The following is a 27,020-nucleotide window of genomic DNA, read 5'->3' as shown; positions in this document are numbered from 1 at the left end:
CCAAATGAGGTGGATCTTAAAAGCCACATGCAAACAGTTTGAATGGAAATTGAAAGTTATAAGCAATAAATTGTTAGTAATTGTTATTTTTTCCTTTATATAACCACAATAAGGTATCATTCCGATTGAAATAAACAAATATGATTTATGTGATGCCATTCATTAGTTTGTTATACTTAATTGATTTAAAGTGTTTATTTTCAGCCCAATAGTTTAAGCCCAAATAAATAAAAATAAATTTAAAAAACATAATTATATTATATCGGGTTAGTTCTTTAAAACATTTGTAAGATTATGTAAATTGTTACATAAATCGGTTTCATGTTATATATTCATTTACTATTTTTGCTCCTTTTGTGTTAGCTATTGCTTATTGAAATTGACTTACTTTAAATTTCGAGACACTCTTAAACTTTATTTACTGATAAACGGTGAACTTACATTTCCTCTCAAATAACAAAAAACAAAATCACCGGAAGGTGTAAAATTTAACGAATAAACTTAATTTACTACATTCATACCAACAATCTTGAAAAAATGTTCCATTACGTAGTGTGGCTAACATTGCACTGCTACTCCATCTCCAACCTTCTCAATCTTGCGCGAAAACAATTAAACGCATACAGCCAAAACACAACCCCACCGTTGGCTGCGGCTGGTGCAGATTGTTCTCATGCTGTTTTGATTATCAGCCATTTTATGATTAACTTTCAACTTCGTTTCGTGCCCGGATGCCACCGGTCGGTTATCAAGATCACGCGCGCAATGTGCGCTGTCATTTTCATTTCCGTGTAAAAAAATAACTAAAAAAACACACGTTGACATCGGTGGTATGCCGCGGAAAGACTAATTTTCCCCCGTTTTCAAGAAGAAACCGATTGCATATGGCCGATGTTTGGACATCGAGAGCACAAAGTGCACTTCAGTTTGGCTGCAGTATCCGTCAACGAAGTTCATACTCTCGCTGAACTAGGTCACGCAATGAAATACTGAAGGAAAGTGCAAAATAAAGACCTACATGAACTTCGTAGAATCGATCCGGGCGTTCTGATTGTACTTCCCCCCCCAGTACAATCGAAAGTGTTTGCCGAGCGAATGTGCAGTGAAATGTTTGGAGTTCGCTTCCTGTCGCCCCGAACAGAGAAGTTAATTGTTATTGTGCTCGTTAATTGAAAATTTACAGATTGAATTAATTGAATGAAATTTATATCAATCTTTCATTTGCATCTTCGTGTACGCTTTACTTTCACTCAAAGAAGCAGAGTGGCACGTTCCTCCAGCACACATGCGAAATACATACAGCTGGTTTTAAGCGCTCAGATATTTAAAAATGCTATCGAGAGGGTGTAATTTCGGAATTTATACTTGTATGTCACACCCCGTTAATTATTATGCTAAAATAAATAATATTAAAAAACAATAGAAAACAAATAATGAAACGTTAAAAGAAATTTCTTTTCAGCCTCTTCAAGAACTCCGAACCAACATAGCGACATATCGTTTCCACAGCTGCACGGTAAACCACATCACCCATATGTTACTTCCATGGAAAGTGAAACTTGCACGCCCTTCTGCTCTCCCGTAGGAAAAACTCTCGTTCCCACATATCGTCAATACCGCTCCGCTCGTACCACTTCCCATTTCCCCTTTCTGCCTTTGGTGCCCCATGCGAAGATCAGCTGTCGAACGAATCAACGGACGGGACTCGGACGTTGAACTTTTGGCTGCGAAAGCCATTCAATAAATAGCCAACCAGCCCTCGCCGGAACCTTTCCCAAACGCAACCGAACGGCTAATCGAAGCGAAGTCGTTGAGCTCCATGCAATCAGTAGTTAACCATTCGGGCGCACTTTTCGCCTGACACGCACTAGAACTTTCGATGGCGTGTGGTCAAACGCCGGGAAACCATGTCGCCTATCGGGCGACCGGCGACATTTTTGTCGATTTAACCCTTGCATTAACGAAAGGTTTACGAAGCGATCTGTCACAAACTCTCCTAATTTTATTTATTTTTAGGTGGATAATTAAGCTTCAAATATGCATTAGACGATTGGGAATGATGTGAACATGTGTTTATTAAATGAATAAGATATTCTAAAGGTATTAAAACTCTGAATTTAAGAAATAATAATTTGAAATAATATACCATTAGATTCGAGGATGACAATCTGTCAATCTGAAGTTGTTCTGAAGAAGTTGACAATCTAGTTGAGATCAAATATTGCAGATTAAATAACTCTTAGAATCTACAAGAATCAATTCAATTCAACAGTTCAATAACAATGTTATAAGATTCATTCCCATGGAGTTACCCGATGTATGGTGCTCCCACCGTGCGATCTTTTATATGTACAACCATTAAAGGGTTTACTGAAAGACGATTAAAGCAATCGTTGACCATTCAAAACCCCGTCTGCTTCGGCGTTCTTCACCCTGCGCGAGACATGAATTGGCAACTTTGCCAACAGTACTTCCTTCTCGTTAACTTCTCTTCTTTCCCATCTCTTCGAGCTGACCTCCTGCACGCACCAAACTACGATTTAAATTATTGCAGTTTCGTTCGTTTAGAAACGCAATTAGTTGCTGCTACACTGTCCCCATGCGCAACGGCTCACTCACGAACAGCGCCACGCACGGCTCATAATCTTCCCAACCCGGGCTGGGGAATTATCAAATGCTGATCATCATCCATTCGATCGTTACGCTCAGCATAATGCCCGGTGCGGTGCGCCTTGTAACCCGGCGTAATATGACAGGAGGGAAAGTTGTCCGCCGCCACCGGACTGGGCCGTAGTTGTTTTTCTTTTCGTCTGTTTACTTTCGTCCATTTATGCGGCTGCTGTTCGTTTGTTTTGTATGTTTGTTTTTCGTTAGATTTTCCTATCGCCACAGAACATGGAAACCGGAATTAATGAACGAAACCAGCCGGTTCGTCGTCGTGTATCCCGAACCCGGGCTGGGTGCGATCGCGATGGCCTGGATCTATTGCAAGCTCGGACACGCTTCCCCCCACCGAGCCGCCCAGATGCGCCACAAACATGGGAGACGGATTCATAAATCATCACCGGCACAAAAGGAGCTCCAGCACGGAGGAAATTTAAGCTATCTCAGTTGTGTCGAGAGCGACCCAAAAGGTGGATGGCGTGTTTTAAGCCTTGAACTACTGCCTGCCTCTGTATCGGCGCACATCTTTTGCCTAACGGTGCACTGTCACGCTCGTCGGCGGGCATCCGTTTCCGCACGTGGGGAAGCCCGAAGGATGAAGGCTACTGCAGTTGTCATTTGAGGCTTTGGGCTTTGAGGCATGTGCTGTTTGTTGCTGAAAATGGGATCTTGAAGCGGGAGTGCAATTTTTCTAGCTGCTGTCGATTGGAAGTGAAAGATAAATGGTAAGAAAATATTCACTGATGAAAAATTGCTCGCTTATCAAAAGAATCTTCAAGCTTTATCGAATTCTATAAATATGATGGTACGAACTATTGTTGTTACCGAATGCCTTTTTTGATTCATCTTTGTTGACGAACAATTAATCTCATCATACAACAATGAGAAGGTACAACATTCACCTTAACATTTAACTATTACTAATATTATGTCTCGATTATACACACTTGAATATACGACTAATCATATTTTCATAAATGGCGTTACGAAATGAAATTACTATAAAATCATAAAACTGTATTTCATTCCGATGAAATAAATGTGCGATGTGTGACTAATGATGGAGCTCAGTAAATAATTGTTATAGCTTCGTCATTGAATCTACCCCTTTGTTGTTGTTTAGTTGTTGAGAGTAATTGATTGACTTATTTATTTAGTTATTTATTCGTTTTTTGCTTATTCATTTACTTATTATACTTTTTATATTTACTTTAACTTGTTGTACTTATTTTCTATCGTGAAACAGTTTTCTAGATAATAAAATTGTATTTGTTAATTGAAACAATTTTAGAAAACAGTTCGAAAAAATCATGTTTTCCATAGGAAGGACAAACCAAACCATTCATTTTTCTTGGTTTAATCCTTTCTAAACCGTATGTTGAGCTAAACATTTTTAAATGAATGGTGTAAAAAAAGCATCTCGAAAAACAATTTGGTTGCTTTGATTGAATAATACCAATATTTTGTCCAATATTGCACCGCTATCGATCCGATGTGCGAAAACAAATCGCACGCGGCAAACACCCACCCCCGGTCGAACGCGGCGAGCAGAGAAAACACTTTCCGGCAAAAGCTAACAACCGGCCCCAGAGTGCGTTGTATTCTGCAATCTCGGCTGCATTCGGTGCCACTGCAACCCGCTGCGTCCCGCGCTGGGAATGCACTTTCTCCCACGTTCGTTTACCATTCGCTCCCGTTAACGCACAAATCTCATCAACTCTCCCATTTCTCCACCTTTCTTCGGCGAGCATTGTTCGTGCTGGTGCGTTTCCGCTCCGCTCACACAGCTCGCTCGCTTTTGGGGGAGCAATTTTCCATCCGCGATTCCTTTCATGACCATGCTACAGCAGCACTGGGGCGCAGCATCACGATCGTTCGGTTTTCCCATCGGATTTCGGCTCCGTTTGGCTCTCAATCGAAGATCGAGACCGTGTGCTGCGGGAGAACATGTGCATCCCAACATGGTCCGGGTGCGCTCTGCGAAGGGGAGCGTCGGAGATGTCTCGATTCGGGATGAGAATGGAAGAGAGCGACCGGTGGAGAATGGAGAGCCATGATGAGAGAGTGCGCGCAAATAACCCCCACCGTCGAAGAGGCTGCAAAGGCCGCAGAGGATGCTCACAAAATCCCCGTTGCATCCGCTCCAAATGAGGGGAGCAGAAAGAAGAAAAGCAAACAAAAGCCAAACTCACAAATCCGATGCGCGCCCTCTTCTCCCTCGGGGAGGGGGAAGGGTTGGGGGGGAGGTTGTTCCCTGCCGGTGGCCGATTGCGCTCGCGGTCGCTGCCCGTTTCGCGGTCTCGGGCTTTCTCTATAAATTCCGTAAGCCTTGGCATTGAAAATTCATTCTCGATTTATTTCTCCTTGGACTTGGACCAGTTTCTTCAACTCACCCCGAATCCGGTGGCGTTCGGACGCGGTGTGTCTGCCTGCCGACAGCTTGTGCTTACCCTTCGACACTAGTGCTTTGACGGCGCGCGAGTGCAAAGCCCGCTGGACTGGTGTTGCCTGCCCGAGTGCATGTATGTGAAAGGTGCGTGCGGTGTTTGAAAGTGGTGAAATGAAGTTCGTGCGTGAATTTTGCTTCACCTGATCGATCGAGTACTGTTAGATGCTACTGTTTACCGGACGAGTGCACGGATATGAGTGTTTGTTGTGAAGTGAATTTCCCGTGTGCAAATGACACTGACATTCAAATCTAGTGACTATGTGAAAATTAAGTAACGGCGACAAAACGATATTTACCGATTAGAGACAGTTTCACTTAATCGTTTTCCTTCGTAATTTGATCAAAATTCGAAAGTTATTGCATGACTTAATTCTAATTGTGACTGGGCTTCGACTAAACATCACTTTACACAGTGTCACATAGTTCGGAAAGAGACTTTCACTACCGTGAAGAATCTTATTTTTATTTTTCTAATTTCTTTGTTATTCATACGTGCTCCACATCGTTCCTATCGCCAAATATCAATTGTGCAGTGAATGAATTGTGCAGTGTGCTGCTGGCCCGCTCGCGATCGTTCGTAGGTGTCGCCCGACAAAGCGTCTCGAAACTCAATTAAAGTACACAACAAAAAAAAAACACGAACTCCGATTCCGTCCAACTCTTCGTTACGTATGATCGTGTCCCGGCAACAGATTTTTGTTCTTTACTTGGCAAACACACCGTATGCGTAATCATCGCCAAAATCGGGCCCAAAACCGACTGCGACGAAGAAAAAAAAAACCAGATGGATTAATTAAGTTGCACCGGAAGCGGAGTTGGTAATGGCATTGAAAAGTAAAAAAATAAAACATTTAGTTGAATGCAGCGAAGATAAAAGTCTTGCCCGTGCAGGGAGTGCAGCGAAGGAAATTGCCGTGTCGCTTTAATCAGCGTGAATTTGTCATCCGCCCATGCTGACGGGTGTTGTCGAGTCGCGTTCGCTTCAGATCAGCTCCGATGTATTTGCTGTGATTTATTTTCTGGCGCAAGGAGACTTTCTATACGTTCCTTAATTATTGAGTGTACTTTGTCCCTTCATTATGTTAATAAGCATTATTAATATTGGAATATTTGCTTTTCACCTACAAAGCTCGAACTTTTTCTTAAACTGAAAAAAATGATAATTTTTTTTAATTTAAATGTGAAAAAAGAAATAAATTTCAAATTTGAATCGCAATGCAATCCAGAGGTGTATAGATTATTAAAATTTCCACCTCTCCCAGCATAACGCATAAAATATGTTTCAACTCCCTTTTTGTACATGGTTTCAGCGGATTGATGTGACACACACACAACAACAACAACAACAGCAACAACAAACTCCAAACTAAACTAAAGACAAAACGGAAACTCCCATCGGGTGCATCGTGTGCATCCCACGAGTGAAACAGACCGCGTATCGCGCTATAAAAAACCAACATAAAACAAAAACGAACGGAAAACACAAGTACGAAACGGTGCAGTAAAGTGAAACAGTGCAACATTCTTGCAGCCGCTGACATTTCGGAACGGTACTTTTGTGAACTAATCGGGCAACCATGTGGAAACTGGTGACGCTGTTGGCGGTGCTGTTCGCATTCGAGGCCAGTTTTGCAAAAGGTACGTACATTTGTGTGATTTTTTTTTTTATTTTGCGCCACTGGAAAGGTTTTAAAGCAAAAATTCGAATACTTTTGATTTTTAACGCCAGCGTTTGAGTTTGCCATTTTTCCTTCCATTGCATACACGTTACGCCACAATCCCACATTTCGCCACGACTAGATGGTGTTTCATTAAATTATTACTTCCCTGTTTTTTTCCCCCGTGCGCGGCATCTTGGGATAAAGGACACGTGTCCACTTCGGGTACTTCATCGTCCGAGCGCACCCTTTTTTTAATTGAGGTCATCGACGGGGTTTGTCAGTAATTAAAACTTCGACCATCACAAATTTACCCCTCCAGACTAGACTTGATAAGCGAGAACCCACAAGCAAAACAAGGAATACAACAAGCAAGAAAGAACACACCAACCAACTCCACTTCAACAGTCTACGTCAGTTTCGGGCTCAAGGGTTTTGTGGTGTGGTGATTTTGCAATCGTTTCACATTCCGTAAAAACACTGCTCTGGCCTACGCGGACGGTTCGGGTTCGGTTTGGGAAGAACGCCGGTACCTGGTGCAAAATGCCGGCTTCCGGACCCGGGACCGGATTCGTCGTTCTTGCGCCACGGTGACTCACAGCACCACCGCTGCTGGGAACGGATCCGGCTGACGAATGTTTCACAAGGTCCTGCGTCTCGATCGTGTTTTCGGGGTTTTGCTTGCTCTTTTCTTTTCCTTTTTTTTTTTTGGTTCGTTTTGTTTGGGTTTTCAGTATTGCTCCGTTTGCCGGTCTTTTTTATTCGCCCACAGCTCTGGCAACAGGCGAACACTGATTTTTTACCCATCGGCCGTAAATCCTCGGAGAATGGCAGAGTTTCATCAATCAGCAAAACCTTATCATTTATGGAAATTAAAGATTAAATTATAGATCTTATTTAAGATATAATTAATTGAACTATCAAACAAATAGAATATTCAAGAAGATAAATACAACATATAGCAATGTGAGCCCATTGGCTAATCAATGAGTAAATTTTTATTAAATTATTATAGCAATCTTTTGATGCAGAAAACATCCAAATCAATAAAAGCAACAGTAATGTACAAAAAAGTATTAAAAACAGTATAGATTTGCATAAAAGTCGTTGAAGCCTGCTTTATTGAGTGTTTTAAATAGTAGAAATTTATTCCTCGCTTCAAATTACTTCAAACCTTGTTGCAAGTTTTTGCTGCAGTTTTTTTTGTCTTATCAGTCAATCCCAATTTGCGCATCCATCCGAATGTAGCGAACCGACAAAAAAACACAATAACGACACAAAAATGCTACGAGTATGCTATGCAAAAGAAACCATCATAACGCATAAACGACCGGATGAACCTAAACCTCCCCACTAAACAACCGGCCTTCTGCCTTTCGCCCAGCTGCACCTTGGCAGAAGAAAAACCAGGAGAAAGCACCAGCCAGGATTTGTGTTTTTCTCCCGTGTCTGTGTTGTTGTAGCTGCTTCTTCTGTGTGTGTGTGTTTTTTTTTCATTCCATTCCTTTTTAACGGTTGCACATACGGATGAATTTCACTTTCCATTTCACGGTTCCCTTGGCGAGAACGCACAACTGCTCGACGTTATGCTTCCAGTCCGGATGGTTTCGTATCCGCCGGCGCACCAATCTACCACCGGAGCACCACAACGGGCCCGTTTTCGGCCCGGTTTTCTACCCATCCGAGCGCATACATATCCCCGCAGCGATCCTCATCTACCGGCCGGATGCTGCATAAACATCGAGCATGTATTTCGCTTACGTGCCCGACCCCTGCCCACCTTGGTGTCTGACCTTTCGATTCGTGGCGCTTTAATGTGGGCAGCATAAGCACATATTTACTTTAACGCTCATTTCCCACCAGACGGTGGTTGCCTGATTTGTGGCAGTGAAAGAAAACACAAAAGCTCATTTTTCCAAAACCTCCATCCTGCTGGCAAGGGTTCTGGTGGGTTCGGATGAGATCGTTGAGACTCAACAACTTGTTGACCTTTTGGCCACCATTCTCTGGGCCGGGAATGTGTTGCTGTCGGGATTTGGTCAACCGCCGTACCGACCCCGGACAGGTCACATTAAATAAAAGTTAATCGTTCACCGTGCGCCGCTTGCGCCATTGAGCGATAATATAGACGAGCGCCGTAAAACCACCGTTGTCCTTGAAAGCTCCACAGCTCCCAGTTCTCGGACGGGATATTGAAAGGATGCGACGATTCATAAAACAGCTAGATCAGCACTGCAAATAAAGGGAAAGTAATATTGCCGCTTGCGAATGGGTATCGTACCTCGTTAGCGATATGAAACCAAAATTGATTCATTATTTCCCCGCCAGGCGGTTTACACATTCAAAGCACTCTGTTTTGCAATCTTTGCGATTGGAATAATATCTTCGTAAAAGCATAACGTTACTTGCATTGTCCTATTATGGATAAAGCTTTATGGACTGTGCCCAGAGATGGAATCATCATAGCGGGGGTCAAAATTGAAGGTTGCAACGTTACATAAATTTGTTTAATCCTATCACTTTCTTCAATTTTTTAACGAAAATTTGAGCAATATCGTTCAAATAAACTATTTAAGACGAGATATACACTCAGAATCTCGATTAAATGGTAAAATCTATGATTTTATTAAGGGTAAATTTTGAATTGACAGAGTTTTTATGCTGGTGTTTCGTTAAAAATCATCTAAAATTTAAATAATGTAAAGAACTCCGTAGATAATCTATCGAGTTTTGGCAATATTGAGATACTTTCATATTGTTAGGAGATAATCGTAAGGCCTAACACCTGAAAATAAGAAAACAAAACGATGTTTTCAAACATGATAACTGTAAGTCACGTTTTAAGTTTATAATTTATATCATTAAGTATTTTTGTTGTATAATAAAAGCTTGTTATAAAAAAACATGACAAACTGCAAGAATTTTCCGAGAATCATTTAATAGCAAAAAAAAAGTACTGTTAAACTAATGCCGAACACTGTGGCAGAGAACTTTAATTCTTGTAAATTTAAAGAGAAGCTCAGAACGGGCATTAGAATTTGCAATGGTTAGCTACAGTTACTTTTGGATTAGATTTCTTTTTTTTCAGAAGTACAAATTTGCTGTGATACCGTTGGTATCTTCATCAATGCTGCAATCGTTGCATGCAAAAATAGAGCAATTTTCTAGCGGGCGCGCGTTTCTTTCATGCAAAGGCACCGTCTGAAGGCTATCCGTAGTTTATTTCTGTTTTTCTCCACCACTTGAAGTTCTAGCCTTCTAATCAATTTCCTTTCCAGTGGGTACGGTGAAGAGTTTAGGGTAACACTCGAACCGGCACGCGCTCTTTGATTTGATTCCACGATACGAGTGGAGCAAAACAAAACCTCCGAAAGTACAGTCACAGTCGAATTTTCGACCATTTGTTGGTGATCTTCAACCTGACATGACTCGTTGGAACGTTAATCAAGCTCGATTATCGCGTAACGAACTCGTGTCTAGGAAGGAAAATATCTTTCTCATTCCAAAACCCCGCTTTTTTCAACGCGCCACTCAACACCCGTCGGAAAGATCTTCTTGAGCAGTAAGAAAATAGAATTGGAAAATACTTAGACCATCGGCAACCAAAAAAAAAAGGCGAACACAACCAAATGGATATCAATTAACCATTTTTCGTTCTCCACGTAACAGACTACCCGACATTATCCCGTCGTTTCACTCCCACCCGTTTTTTTTTGTTGGCGATCACTCGAACATTTCCAGCCTCCAAACCAACAAAACCGACAAACGTCGATTAATGACGTTTCGAAAAGCGATAACGATGGCGTAGGAGATGGGTGCGAGGATTTGCCAAAAGGAGCGGAAGAACTCCGTCCCGGGTCGACCGTGTCGGTATGTTGAGAGTGAGGGGAAGAATCGGAACAGTTCTACATCTTGCAGCTGATACAAAGCCAACCACCGGATGGTAACCTCATGTCCATGTTGGTGCTCAAGGTCCCTGAACCCTTCGGTTGCGCGTCTGGTACACGCGGTTACACTGCAACTGGTTGTATCCGTAGAGCCAAAACCGGGTGTGGTTAGTGCAGTGGCAACTGTTTGCCGTCGAGGATGGCAGCATTACTGTCGCTTATTTAACGCAACTTTTGCGCTTCTGGGCGCGTTTTAATGTTTTCGCGTATCACGTGGCGTGAAAGATTCATAAGAAATGTTGCAGATGAATTTATTATGAGGCGAGCCAAAGCGTGACTTGAATTAGAGGACATCGTGGGGGAGCGAATTTAGAGTTCTTATTCTCAGAAGTGATTAAAATATACTGGACGTGGAATAATGATCTACTTCTTCAAGGCCCTTCAAGTTTTATCCCAACTTGCAGTCCCAGGCAATAATAAACTGGCGGTTCGTATTATGTAATACCACATTTTTTATATTCCCTTTTCCGAAAAGACTATCTCGCAATACATTCCTATGCTTGGCTCGATGGCCACACAAAAAAGGGAAATAAAAAATGTATCATGATCCCACGAAAGTCCAATTTTAGCCAACGTCATCTGAGAGGATGATCCCGAGGAGCACTGATGAAGATGTACCGTCCCACAAGTTTAATAATTCAATTAAATCAAATCACCCTGACAGAGTGACCACAAAAAGCACACTGCGCTGTCTCACGAAAGGACAGCCTGTTGGCCCCGGAGCTAGCGCCAACCGGTTCACTTAGCTCCATATAGGTACCCGGTCTCTTCCCTCCAGCTGGTGGAGCATCCAACATGATTTTCGCATGTTCATGCGATCGTATTTACTTTATCCCCTGCTGTCCCTCACCGTCCGGTTCGCTCCCCTCCCGTTCCTTTCCATTTCATCGGTGCCGGTGCCTAGCATTCTTCAACCATTCTTTGTGAACCGCTTGTGCAAAAGTGGCTTCACGCATACGACGATGATTTACGACCGATCGCCGATCGTTGCCTGTGCAGCAAAGACAAAAAAAGACGGGCATAAACGAGAGGTGCAAAATCGAAACAGGAGTAAACTTCTACTTCTGGTCTAGCTTCTTCCAGCATCTTTCTGCAGTGGACAGAATGAGAACCGAGCGCGCAACAAAAAAAAAACGATCGCCCAAGATATCAACTATGCCGTTTGATCTTATTGTTGACTCTGTTGTACCGTCTCGCCATTTTCTTCTTCGCTTTTTTCGGAACAATATCTATTCCACTGGTTCTGTTCGTATATTCTATTTTCCACTCCCAACTGCAGCCGTAAATTTACGCGCTCGTTAACTTTTATTACGAGCTGTTAGGACATGTGTTGGACGGGGCGGGGAAAATTGATGGAAGGAAGACCATCGGTCGGAAGAGTTGGTCTTGAGCTGAACAGAGCGAGCTGGTAACGATTAGCACACTACAGTTGCGGAGGTGTGATAGAATTCGATGCAATATTTTACACTAATTGTAATGTCATGTACGAATACCTTTGAGGGATGACTTTTGATATGGTGGAATGGAAGGTGAATACATATTTTATTAATTTTATTTATTTTTTAACATTGTTCTTCGAATGTTGTGCTATTTTGCATGATTTATCGGATCGAAAAATAAGCCTTTATTGATTTGTTTTTTTTTTTCAATGCTTACTTCGTTACTTTTTCTACATTGTACCTTGCAGCCTACAGTGATGCCCAATAGTTTATGATTAGCTTTTAATTATTTTTTTTAAACGAAGAAACCATTTCTTAATCAGACTTCTACGGAATAAGCACGCAATCACATAATAAGCACAAGAAAAAAAAAGTTTACTTAAAATATTTAATATCTTCATTTGAAATATAATCTACTACGGTAGTAAATCTTCATCCTTCAGACGTTCGTGTACGAAGCAAATAAAACAAAAAGTCAGCAAACGATTAAAACAAGATCAATATCGCGGGAAATCACGAGACAACCGGAAAATGTCTAGAACGGCGCACGCTGGGAGTTCTGTCTCCACCAAACACCCCTCGTCCCTTCATCCTTCGTCCAGCATTGCCGAGCACTGTTCAGTTATCGCTTTTGTTTGTTTTAAAAGCTAGCCCGTGGTCCGAACCCGTCCAAACGTCGGAGCAGTAGCGGCTGCCAGCGGGCATCCAGCCACGGTACAATGACTCTCCCGACGGTGACAAACCTCCACTCATGGAACGTTGAATCGCGTAGGAATCCGGTAGAACCGCTTGTCCAACAGGGAACCCGCTGCACACAACCCAGCAGAAATTAGCGGTGAGCGGAAAGAGGCGAAAAAAAAAATACAACAAAAAATACTCGTAACTACTCGCGAGATAAGATGACATGATAAGCAACGATTGGTTGGCGGTTGATTCGTTCGTTTGCTTTATGTTACTCCTTTCGGGCTTCCCGCCCTGCCCACCGATGCCATTCCGTGGCGCTTGGCACGGAACTTGGGAAGATTCGTCGGAGCGATATAATTACAAGCCCGATCTGATGACGAGAAGATTCGCAACCGTGTAGATCTTGCCCACCGTGTCATAGTTTGACGGCCGGCTGCCGGGTGGTTGTAGGCGACCAGTAGCAATCTGGCTGCCGTCTAGAGGTTTTGTAGCTCAAGCAAGCAGTGGAATGAGAATAGGTTTTGCGGTTAGCTTCGGCTCCATTGGACTTAACTAAAAGTCTTAATAAAGTCACAAAAATTCTTCACCAAGCTCAATAAAATCCTAGAAATGATTTAACTTTGTTTAGCAACTTTACACACCAAAGCTGACTGGCAACGAAGTGCGTTGCAACCCTGTTCTTCCACACCTCTTGCTCTGCCCTGCCACCTAACTGCCTCATTTTTGACAGACTATGAGTCCATAAAAAACGGGCTAAAGCCTAAATCCACTCATGCACGGCAGCCCGACATCCGCAAACGACGGGAAAGTTTCCTCTTAACCCGATTTTTGGTGTGGAAAAGGTACGAAACACTACCGATCTTCAACCCGCTTGAAACAATGCTTCCAAACATACCCTTTCCGACCAACCTTTTGCCCAAACTCCCCCCACTGTACCAACCGAGACGACGAACCTTCTCACGCCCCAACTATCTTACACCGAAAGTGTCGAATTATTTGAATATTCATCAAGCCGCCACTTTAAACACACGCTCGGAATCCGTTTGACCGGTTGGATGAGGTGAGGTGTTATGTTATGTTACCTCCACGCCTCCAAAAAAAAAAGCGCGTGCGCTTCTGGTCGACCTGCCAACGGCCGGTTAGCACGTGTGCCAGATACAACGATGCCGGGATGGTTTCGCGCCGTTGACTTATCGGCAACTAAACAAACGGTCCGGTTTTGTTGTGCGAAAAGCTTTACGTCAAGAATTCTGACCGTGGTTTACTGGTGCATGTTGGCCGAGCGGTCACGACTACACAGGAAGGAAGAAAAGGGGCATTGAAACAATCCGGGACACCGAATTTTGGCGGAAGGTTGTGTGTGAAGAAAGTCGCCCTACTCTTCCTGCAGGTGATGAGTTTCAGCAAACAAATACAGCCTAATGTGGTTGTGTTTCTTTCCCTTTTTTTTACTAATTTGGCCAAACTCTTGCCAACGACATGGGTCCAGGTGCACTAGTGCGAAAGTAAACCGAGTCACGAGGTGATGAATTGTTTGTTTTGTGAGCAACAAAAAAAGTGAGGCTATTATTAACGTTTATTGCTTGTTTAGCTTATGTCTTACTTATGGGATGTTGTTAATTAAAGTATCGATATTATTCAATTATTATTATTCAAAATTAAAAATTAAAAAAAATCTTCTTAACACGGTTGTCAAATCTCACAACACGGTAATGATTTTAAATTTAGAATATTAACGTAATTGCTAAACTTTTTTTGATTAAATGTTAAGAATGTAAAATGAGAAGAAAGCAGCAAAATATGTAGAGCCCAAAATAGTAATTACAAAATATTTATGAACTCGCAAAAAAAAATCTTGCTTCAAAAATGTTTTTCTTCAACTATTAGTAGAGGCTACAATTATTATTTCATCTTCGAATTCCACAAAACGCAAAATAGTCAATTGTAGTGTCTTCGGCGAAATTACTTAAATCTTCTTAATTTGACGTTGCTGGATTATATTTTCTTTACTGCATATTAAACCGAACCTTTGGAGTTGATGTACTTAGAAGAAAAAATGTTGTAAAAGCATATTTCTAGATAGTTTCTTCATACGGAACGGTCGTGTACAGATATAATTCATAAGCAAATATTTTACGTTTATAAAGTTATTTATTTACTGCAATGATATCATTAAAAAATTGTTCATTTACTTTGACTTAGATGTTCTTTTATAGTTTTACAAAATTTCCAAACCAGTCCCAGGATGAACACAAATTGATCTGGCCCATCGAGACACACTACTCGTCAGTGTAATTTGAAGTGCAACATAACACTAAATTGCTTCCATCCCTTAACTGTTATCGCTTTTTCTGTCACAATCAACGCGCGAACCATAAAATCCTTTTGTACGAGCCCAGTGTGTAATCGTCGTATCTAATCCATAGCTTACACGCCTCTTAGAGCGTTCGTATCGGTGTCCTTATTACTTTTTTTGCCCGGCACACCATCCGTGACCCTAATGGGCACGATGCACAAAACGCGATGTAATGCGTTAGCGAGACGAAATTAACAGCAATGAAAAAAAAAGAACGGCTACAAACCCGGCCGATTCGTGTGGCGGGTTGATTTCAGCGTTTGCGAATGTGAAAATCTTTTTTTTCACGCAAAAAACGGAACAAACAAAAAACCTGCCACTACACCCAATCATGGTGGAACCGATTTTCACTGCTCATCCACGGATCGGGCATGTATTACACAATCGATGGGGTGTATTACAACGGTTACAACAGCGGCTTACCGGAAGCGTGAAAGTAATTTCACAACGAACCAACAAACCCGATTAAGGCCAGCTGGTGGGGTACGAAAAAACCGAACCGATTTGGGAAAATTGCAATGACGATTGAAGCTGTTTTTATTTGCAAGCAACGAAAAACAGGGCCATATCCCAAGGATCGTACAAGCGGTGGTGCACGCGATTGCATACCTGCAAGGCGCAACGTGACGGATTATCCTTTCATTTGGGCGAATGCGATACGGAAATAGGTCGATTTGCGAGATGAAAACGTTGGAACCCTGCTTGCGTGGACAGCAGAGCGAGCAGTAAATTAGGTAAAGTGAAACCGGGAGCAACTAATCAACTGTGCAAACAAACAAACAAACAAACAAACAAACAGAAGTGTGCAAACAATTCGAAAAGCACCCGTGCCCGGAGATTAATGCACAGGCAGGAGGATTTTGTACGCTAGTTAGCGGTTGTTTGAAGACGGACGAAAGCGAACCATCTTCATGCCTGATTTGCTTAGATTGATCCCTATTTTTCCACTGAGTCCATCGATAGAATAAACAAAAGATGGGACAACAACAAACCGGCTGCTCCTTTCCTGCGATCGTAGCGATTTTCTTCTCCATTGCAACGACACATTGAGAGCGCCTATTTGTGCTACCGATTAGTTATGCTTCGGAGGGAACACTTGCCCCCCCAATTAGCAGTACCATTTCCACCATTTCCACAGGAAGAAAACAATCAACGGCACCACCAATAAAGAGACCTACCGCGACGAACAGTAAACCACCACCATCCGACGGTAAAATTCCTGTTTTCCTCCGTACGTAAACAGCAACTCACAAAAGGTGTCAAATGTTTGGTTCTGCTGCTGGTTTTCCGTGTCAAACCCATTGGTCGCACGGCTGCGAATACCCCGAGGGGCGGTGTGGTGGTTGAGAAGGTGTCCAACATAAACCGGATCGAAAAATGGTGGGAAAACTCCACCCAACTCCACGCGGTGATTTATGTAGGTTTTCCGTTTTTTTTGTTGTTGTTTTGTTTTGTGTTTTCCTTTGCCGTTTTCTCGTTCGGTGGTTCAGTTCCGGTGGCAGATCAAACGGGTTGGATAGTAACGCTTGCTGCGTTGCAGATTGGGCAGCAAAGCAGCGAACGAACAATCGCAAACACTGTCGGACGGAAAATTTGTTTGAAGGAAAAGCTGACAAAAGGTGAAAACAAACAAAGAAAACTAAAAGCTCTGCTGCGTGGGGCTACTATTGCCGTAGGAAAAAATAATGGTGCAGAAGAGAAGACACGATCTGAACACAAGCAAACAAGCTTCAGTTGTGTTATCAGCTCGGCTGTCTTATGTTAATGAGACGCTCGATAGGCAACGATAAGAGCTGTATAATGATACGCTTTCAAGCCTCGACGATGCCCCAGCGATAGGTGTGACCAACTTTTATTTCCTCAGCTACCATCGTTGTACAGCACAGAGGAAAGATCTGAACCTATCAATTAATTGTACTGTATTAAGACGTTTCATTGAGATGGATGTGTTTTTCCTGCCGGCGTTACTTATTGCCATCAAAATGACACACATTTGTGATCACATTTTACCTTAGTGAGGTGTAATTTATATTGTATATGCATAATGCATTACCATGGTACACTGTAGAGACTTCCTCATCATCATCACAAGATATTTTAGCTCCGGAAAAGTAGAACAATGCACCAATTGAACAGGAACGGAAATGATCGATCTTTACAGCGTGCTTTTTCCCCCAAACGCGGTTTGGTGAATCGCAATCAGTACCGCCGAGCGCCTGTTGTTATGCAATCAAGAGACAGCACGATCACTTCTAATGGGTTCTTGCTGCCAAACGGTCTTCACCTTTCCGGTGCAATCACGATTACCGATTACCGATTCTTCATCCACTATTAGCTGACGAATGAGGCTAGCAATCATCAACGATCAACAGCCCCAATCATTGCTACCTATTAGAAACACTTTTCCCCATTTACGGAACACAATCAACGGGCGCTAACATCATACCCGGTGGTGACCGATAAATCAATAAAACATTTTAATACCACCGATCTTGCGGAACATCTCACAAGCGTGATTTTTTCATATCTTCTCACAGAGATGATCAAGAGATCACACTCGCAAAATTAGGACAGTAAGTTTGACATTTCTTATCGTCTATTCGCTAGGGCAGATTTCTACCCGCTAAGAGCAGATGAAAAGAGATCCGATATAAAACGTGCTAATCCATCTTATTGCCCGGTCAGCAATAAAGGGCAACACATGACTACTTGGATTTCACACCACTCGCCAAACCGCTGATATCGAATCAATCGATCACGTAGCACGTCGGGATGGAAACTTCAGCCTGCACCATAACCACTTAGCAAAGAATGAAAGAAAAATAATTGCAGTCCCATTGCTGTCCAGATTGGCCCCATAATGCAATCCCCGGAGTGTGGAATGTATCTATCACTCTCTCTTTCTCTGTCACCGTCTTCATCTTAGGAACGATCTAAAGCTGTTTGACGGTTTGCTAGCTAGCGCTGCCACCTATCTCTTTCCGGACCGCATTGCTCATTTATGCTATCGTTATCATCTTTTAAACGCAGCAATGCACTTTTCTATCCGTTTTAACACATTTTTATCCCTTTCTTTCTTGCAGGTGAGCATATTCGAACACTCATGTGAGTTGCGGCACCTTCAAGAATCGATAAAGCTGCGAACCGATAGGGCAGGGTTTGGGGATGTTATAAAATTTCCAACGGCAAATGAACTCGTCGACTTTCCACGATGGACGATGGGCTTCGAAAGCCTTTAATAGGTGTGAGAACCATCAGAACAGGCGATTGCGGGTTAGTGGTTTGATACCTTGCTAGAAGTTTATTATGATTACGGGAGAATATTTATTTCTTTTAAGAACAGTACAGGTGAATGACCTTGACCTATATTTTGTATTAAAGTGTAAGGGTATATCATTTTGATAAAAAATTTTAAACTAGCTTAATTAATTACAAAAATTAATTACACTAGTAAATTACAGTGTCATATTTGTTATAAAATGTTGTAACAATATTTTGCAATTCATTAAATTATCTTAATTCTCTAGGTAATTTTCCTTAAATTCTTTATCTTAAATTCTCAAGTATGCTCTTAAATTTGAAAAATTCTGCGGTCCGTTCAAAATATACTGACAAATACTTCTAAAGCGTCAGAGACTCGCAGATTTTCCTGCACATTGTGCAAGACTTCCATTCCCACATAAGGAACGTTATTAGCCATGGTTAAGCAATGATTTAAAAAAAAATCTCATAACACAACCCATTTTCAAAGCTCGTGAGGTACCGAATGTGTCTGACATCGACCGCTCGGTACCACGCATAAAGCACGCGAGGTGAAGATGACAGATTTAATCTAGCCCCAAACAACGGCCAAGACATCGTCGTTAACATCGAGAGCATTGCCGTCCTTCACTTCCACTTCCTACTACTTTTTGTTCCTTGCGCTTCCACCCTATCCGCGCGGAACATAATGCACAATGGAGCACTACAAAATGTACTCGATCCCGGCAACAAACGGACGACAAATATGTTGTTAAACTACCCATTCCGTTGCTCTCCCATCGTACGCACACCGCTCGTCCCCCCAAAAAAAAAAACCCCCTTGGATGTCATCAGTGCATTCAGCAATAGTGTAACATCTTAAACGGACACTGCCTCGAAAGCATATCCAGCGCAGAACGCAGCGTGCACACTGGTGCCTTTGTGGTTCGATTCGTTATTATGAAGGCGATGAAGAAGCGCAAGAGCAAACAGTACACAACCTCCACCACTCACGGGGCAAGAATAAATGTCACGGTTGAGGTTATGTACTTCGGTGTCACCAACGGTCACCACACCGTTCCCGGAAAGTGGATCCGGCCAAGAGAAATTCTTCCACCGGCCACAGGCAAACGGCACCGGTGCACCGAGATGTTCGAACTCGGTTGAACCGGGTGGAAATGGAAAAAAAGAAATATCTCACTCGCTTGCATACATGCACCGCATGCACGTACGCGAGGCGCTCAACCACCGTAACCAGAACATGAAGTTATTTCACCATGCCGAGTCAGTAAAGTGACAAATGAATGTCGGCAATTTCTTTCCCTTCGCACGCGCCACCACCACCACTAGCGTCAGCGAACGACGTTCCCATTTTTAAGTCGCCTTACCCAACGTCGGGATGCACTTTTATGTTGATGAAACACGTCGCGCCATCTGTCGGTGACAGGAATGTTCGCACAGGGATTGATACCGGACAAACGAACGAGTCGTAAAAACGAAACGTAACAATTGTGTGGTTATTCGCTTACCATTGGCACACACAGAGTTGAAATGTCGCGATACGGTGATCTGACGGGACGTGCAGCAACGTCAACATGTGCTATATTTCTTCATACCTTCAAGTCTTATTGGCCCCACGGGTATCTGGAAGTACTTCGGTTGTCTTGTTTAGCCTTCGGAGACCGATATAGAGCCATGAATTAAATGTACAAGAACTTCTTCAAATGTGCCGATTAACTTCATAGTCCAATGCCCTAAGCTCGCTCGCTCGCTCATCTATTCTTTCTACGCAAAACCCACCAGAAGCTGGCCGATGCCACATTAATACCGGTCGACTTTCGACACGTTTCGTGTGTCGGCTTTTGCAGCGTATGCTCGCGTGGTTCTCCTTAATCCATACTCTCATAGCTCTTGTCGCCGGCCCAATTTAATACAGCCGGATTTTGTACTCTGGCAACAATGGCCCTGTCCGCTCGTCTCGCAAATACTTTGCGCTCGTGCGCGTTGACGAACCGCTACGTAAAAGAGGTCACATCATAACGTCAACGTCGGTTAGTTGCTCCGTGCCAGCAGGGATTAGCTGGATTGGTACGGACCTGGTGGACATACTGTCGGCACGTCGCCACATGGAAATGCTCTCTCTCATTTAATTGCCCCTTATCCACCTTCGTAATGAAGCCGTCAAGGCGGTGGCCACTCAAACGCGTCGGGACAGGATTCGAATCGTAACGGAATAGGCCCGGAGGACGTTAAGCTGGACCGGTATTGATGGCCGCAGTGTGTCGGTTAATTTGTCAAAGCTCGTCAAATAGTGTGGTCGGTTGGTAAATCTTGGCAAGCTGCACATTAGTTGACATACGGATGCATTAATTTTTGTTGAGAAGTATTAATCAAGATGGCTGACCAGTTGCTTTAGCTTGATCGGTTGAGGTCTGTGTTTACAGAGCGCACTATTATTGGAAAAAAACTATAAATGGATGGTGTTTTTTGTTAGTATTTACTTATTTTACAAAACAAGATACCAAATGTTAGTAAAATGTTACCAAAACAGCAATTATTCCTTGTATCCTGGTCACGGCACCAAAACTCACGGTCATGTTTTTAAGATAGCAGTTTATTAAACAGCGGGTTAGCTACATGATCGTGATCAATTGAAAATTTAGTACAAAAGAATATTTCTCTCAACACTTTTTCCCTTGAAAACTGACAATTTGCTTCTGTACTTCCACTTACAACTACCCTCAAAAACAATGGAATATTATCTTGTTATTTCCATTTTCTCCTAAATTAATAGCTGTTTTTTTTTATTTTAATTGTACTTCATCATCAGCAATTATTGTTGCTCCTTTAATTTTAAATTTCATTTCCTCTAAGATCCTTTTTCTGTACTATGCTGTATTTCAGAGTAACTAATGCATGAGTTTAACAATATATCCGCTCTGATTATGATTTATCCCCTTCTGTCTAGCTGCCTCATAAAACAAGCTTTATTAACTAGCCTTTTCCTTCTCGATCTACCAACGAAAACCATTCCCGGTTTCCATCACAAAGTGACAGTTCTGCCAGGTTTTACAGTTTTGTCTAATTGTTTTCCCGCGAAACAGTTAAGCGGTCCCTTCCTTACCCAGCTCGCACACCGTGCATCACATTCACTTAAAACCGTCCGAAGTCGCTGCCGATCAAACGGACGGCGGGTAGAGCAACAGGGAAAAAAAAATCGCACACATCCAACCTAACAGTAATCACAGCGGCAAACGGTTATCTGGTAGCGGGCAGAAAGGATAAATCATCACCCATCGACCGATACATGATGCTCCGGTGTGCGGCAGTGCCGCAGAAGCGACGGTTGGGCGACGGAGGAAACGGAGCGAAAGTCAATTTATTTAATGATCCACAGCGGCCCGAACCCACAACAGAACGTCACTCATCGGGCCTTTCCGGCTGCGTGTTCGATACTTTTCAATTTGCGTTCTGCTGCGCTTTCCAGCGCCAAGAGGTGGCGAAGAAATGGCAAACACCGTGAAAGTAAAATTGTTTTCCCGGGATTCGCCCGACCGTGGTCCGTTAGTTGGAAGCGTCTTGGCAAAGAACCGCGTCTTGGTCGGTGTGCTCTTCCTGTGGGTTTTTGTGTGGCGTAGCAGGTGAGGAACGTTCTAAAATATGGCCAACCGCAACCGTGTGCTGGCGTACCGTAAGCTAGCTTAGACCCTTTACGACAATCCGCCACGGACATTGTTAATCAGGGCAATTATTATTTGTCGACTTTTCATGTGCGCTTTCCTGCTAGAGCAAAAAGCAGCGAGAATGCTGAGGGAAGAAAAAAAATGATGGGAACGTACACCTGACCCCAGGGGAAGGTGAATACCTTCTCGAAATTCACGAGCTATTTTGCGAAACGTAAAAAACAACGGAAAAAAACTACAAATTTCCACGCTCCAAAACTGATTCCTGTAGCGGGAGTGCCGATGAATTCTAACGTACCTTTAATAGCCGGTGATGAATAGCCCGGCATTTCCCGTTCCGGCTAATATTCGCAAACCATTTGGCGAGGATCGCCGATCAATATTCAACTCAGCATCACTCGGTGCTTCGCGGATCCATTACCAAGATCGCCATCAACGATAGGACAGTGATGGTGGTCTATTTGCAACATGACGCAACCACTGTCGTTAAGTTACCACAGTCTGCTCCGGCATGCCGAATCTAAAAATAGTCCACCAGCATCTCAAAAATGCCTTCAAAGGCATCACTTTGGAAAGCCTATCATCACCTTATTTCCCTAACAACCGTTGCTCGGAACGCTGGGGCGAAACACAAACGCGCGCGTAGCTTGTTAGCCACCGAAGACCACCGATTCCGCGCACCAATTAATCATTAGACTAATTCCGAGTCTGTGTTGCAAATTTTTCACCCCCTTCTGTCGGTTGCGCTTCTACCGGGTGGTGGATTTTTCTCGCACGTTTCTACACCCACCCAACTGGCAGATGGCGGGAGGTAATTCGATCAGGAAGAATCAGCTGGGATTGTTTATGCTGGGAAAGCTTCCCATCGTTGGGGATGATTCGTGGAGAAAATCTAGCGGCTTTTTCAAGCACAGACAAGGTTTTGCCGGTGCAGTGCAGTTCGGTAGCCGACACCTGATCATTGATCAAGTTGCTCACTTTCCTCCACAACTACCTGTGTGCACTTGAAGTTGCTTTACCAAGCGTGACTCCATGCAACCGAAGAGCACGTGCAGATGTTAGTTGATTAATAGAGTCCTTTCAAGTGATCCAACTTCCGTGGCCCAATTTGTCTTCTGGATGAGTAGAGAAGATAGGGACTATCTCCCACGTTCAACCATTCCTTCTCGGTGAATGTGCTCCAATGATGCACCAATGAGCTGCCTGCAACGATCAGAAAGGATGGAATCGGTATGTTTCTATCACGCAGCGATTCCTCATTAGCTCCAATTCAAACCCTGTAATTGGGTTAGGCGAGCAAACTAAAGACCAATTGGTCGAGTCGCCTGCTGCGTTCTCAGAAATGGATCGCTCGTATCGATCTTCTAGGTGTACCGTGCTAGTGATTATAAAACCAAACCCTTCTTAATCCTTTCTCCCGATCGCGATTTTTTGCCAATCGATTGCCAACGACCATGGTCAAGCATGCCATCGGGTCGGCATCGAATGACCTACTAACAGTCGATTCCATTCAGGGTAACCAAAGGAGAGCCTTTTTATTAAAACGTTAACCTTATTAATAATGGCAATATTAAAGATCTCGTCCGAACACATAGGATGCGCATCTAAGACGAGCCAAGTATCCAGATCGATGACGTCCTGCCCGCATTCCATCAACTCTAAAGATCTGAGTTTTCTATTCCCTACCGCCATAAAGCAGTCGTACCGATCTTCTCGATCGTTATTGCACGGATGATTTAAGTAAATTTTTCTCTCTTTCGTTGCGTTTTCCATTGGTTAGCAGGCGCTTAAACATTTCAGCCTTCCATCACCTCAACAGGAAACGAAAGCACGATCGCAAGCGTGTGGTGTACTCGCATCCAACCGGCTAGTACGCGTTCGAAATAACAAGATAATTGGAAACACGTGTTTACGCGCGAGGAAACTACATTGCAAAACATTCTTGCCGCCACGAGAATAGAAATTAGGCAGAAAAAATATCGACCAACCATTTACAACACTACAAACCACCCGAAACGGTGGGTAAGAGCATAAAAGCCAACCGGTACACTATATTTACCCCAACAAATCGTTTCCATTTTGGAAGCTTCTGCTCGGCAAAGGCACTACGCTTGCCTTTTCTTACTTTCTTACGCACACTCACAGTAAACGGTTTGCAACAAACAATCACTCATGCGGTTTTTTTTACATTTTTCAATAAAAATAGATCGTTCCGATTGAACTTTTTTCGTGTTCTTTTGCTATTGCTTTTGCGCCTTATGATATTGATCATTACCGACACTTCCGATTCTCGTCAATTCTGACGTAGTTTTTGAGTGGTCTACCTATTGATTAAGGGTGAAAAGCTAATGTTTGATCATTAAAACAAGCTTATATTGCACGAACACCATAGAGGGAAGAAGATCAATTGTTTTTCCCTACGTAGGGTAAAGCTTTGATGCTAATAATAATAATTTTATGAAATTAGTTCACTAATGGTTGTGAAATATGTTACTTTAGTATTTGCAATACATATTCTCTCAAGTTATTGCAAAATTTATAATCATGCCGCTTAATAAAACTGTTTCCAACATTGTTACAATTTTAACTAGCGTTTTCAATCAAAAGACTTCAACGGTCAGCAAGCAACGAACCTTTTAGCTTCACCTTTTTTTATTTTGTTTTCATGGCAATGCGGAACACCACTTCATCTTCCGACGAAATAAATAACGCTCGTAATCACCCCATGCGCGTCTCGCATTAACAATCGCTACCACCGTGTATTAACACCATTTAAATCATCCGTCGGGCGTGCATAATGCGCGTGCTGGCGGCATCACCAAAAGAATAATCAAACACCACCACGGTCCGGCACCAAAGGTCGCTCCAAACGCTCGATAAGCTACGATATGGGGGGAAGGAAAAACCACCGCCAGAAACCCACGGTAAGACGGTAGGATATGTGTGTTTCGCCAGCTCAGCGCGACCCGGATCTGACCCAATTTCGAACCCGATCCTCCAGTGCGTCCCATTTGGTTCGTACCGTGTCCAAGAACGTTTGGGCCGGTTTCGACGATGGGAAAATTTATTTAATCAGTGTATTCCAATTTTCCTCCGCCATGGTTTGCCACCGCCGGGTGTAATGGGTGCGTTCAGGTTCGGTCCGTGGGGTGCATTGATTGATTTGTGCGATTATAACTCGATTAGCCTACAAACAAAAACAGAAACCAACAGCAAACGAAACGAAAACAAAAAAAAAAAACAAATCCCCCGAATGGGCAGCGTTACACACTCCGTTGCCGTGTGTACGGCGAAGCAATCCCGTCAGGTCAGCAGGTGCATCGGAGGAAGCAAACGAATCAATTTTTATCGAGTTCTGAAACGAGGCATCTAGGGTGTTATTAAATTTCACCTGATGTCAGAAAATTGAATGATCGCAACAGACTTCAATCAAGCTTCTTGGCGGTGTCATCCGTGGTAAATGGCAGTATCATTCAGACCAGCCTCATTTCCGAGGACACCTTTGGCATCAGATAATGATGTCCTTTGAGCATGGATGGGGTTGCATTTTTCAGGTCAATTGACGAGTAACTACGGTGCTGCCTTTATAAAGGAACTTACCCGCGACAAGTTGGCTGTTTGCTGGCAGGTCTTTTTACCAGAAACCGGGATGCAAATGGGTTCAGTAACCTCTATACCATATGTTGCTGTGCCATACACAATTCTACGTCACCAAGGGAGATCTTCGAATAAAATCCATCCAAGGTGCAAATTATACGCCTCATGAATTTGTACAACTACACCTCCAATGAGCCAAATTACCATAAAAATCTCGTAACAACTATTCAGATAGATACACAAAACGCTTAACACCATTTAGGGTTAACAAATGGCCCAAAGCAGAATTATCAACACCCAGCGGCGAGTTTCACGTTCTGCAATGCCACGCGAACCATTTGTACTTCAAGACAAACGATTCCCCCCGACTCTTCGCTGCACCTACTTGAACTCCCCGCTCCATTCCGTTTTCATAATTGCATCTCTACAAGGTTTCTAGTCGCGGCTCCAATCACGGAACTCGTTCTTATCCTGCCTAAGTGGCTGGGGCAGGAACACACCGCGGGCACAAATGACAACGAGATGCGAAACGCTAATTAACCCCAACGCAGACGAAGAAACGGCTCGGGAAGGTAAACCAATCAGTACAGCAAATCATAAAAATGATATCCAGCTAGAGAGATTTCCCTCCGTGTGGAAACCCCAACGCAAAGGAGCCCGTGGAGAGTCATCATGCGCAGCATTGTGAATGCCTCGTACATGGCACTAGAATAGACCTGCCCGCTTAGAACAACGGTTGTAATTAAACCCGATGTTAAACTGATCTTTGAGCAAACGGGTGCTTACAGAGATGTTGAGGATTGTGGTTCGATCTGATGTCTTGTTTTGCGCTGTCTCTCAGTGTGCGTATGTACACGTGCGTAAAGTACTATTATTACACCTCTACATTTCGCTTTGGAAAGCGGCATCTTGCTGTTTGCACTGTTCTTAGTGCAGGTGAGTGTCACGAATCGGTTCTTCGAGTTACAATTTTTGTTTCAATTCATTCCAAACTACTGAGCGACTCAACGTGGAGTTAAGTTTAACGTGCAGTGAATCGTGACCAGTCCGAACGGATCGGAAGTGAGCAGTGAGAAATGCCGAAACTGATGAGAATTCATTTTGTAGTCTAACCAATCAACATTCAAGATGAGTGTCTATTCTTCTTGAGGCGTTTAATAATTTAATATTACAATTTTCAAATTAAATCTAGTTAAACACCTTTCATTTTATGTCTATTTTGTACATTTCTCAACTTGTCTCACAACTTCTAAACTATACTAAATCATTATAAACTTTGGCCTGTATTTTAATAGTTCAAATT

At 43.0% G+C, this 27,020-nt stretch overlaps 1 protein-coding gene across 1 annotated transcript in view; it reads left to right on the top strand.

Annotated features, from left to right (window-relative positions):
- The first annotated feature begins 6,690 nt into the window (after window positions 1-6,690).
- LOC128711153 (agrin) overlaps window positions 6,691-27,020 on the top strand; it is a 45,832-nt gene continuing 25,502 nt past the window's right edge. Inside the window, exon 1 of the mRNA XM_053806018.1 lies at window positions 6,691-6,751. Within this exon, the coding sequence (XP_053661993.1) occupies window positions 6,691-6,751 (61 nt within the window). The remainder of the gene's footprint in view (window positions 6,752-27,020) is intronic.

Source organism: Anopheles marshallii, chromosome 3, assembly GCF_943734725.1.
Source record: "Anopheles marshallii chromosome 3, idAnoMarsDA_429_01, whole genome shotgun sequence".
Lineage (NCBI taxonomy): Eukaryota > Metazoa > Arthropoda > Insecta > Diptera > Culicidae > Anopheles > Anopheles marshallii.
This window is presented reverse-complemented; position numbering and strand designations above follow the sequence as displayed.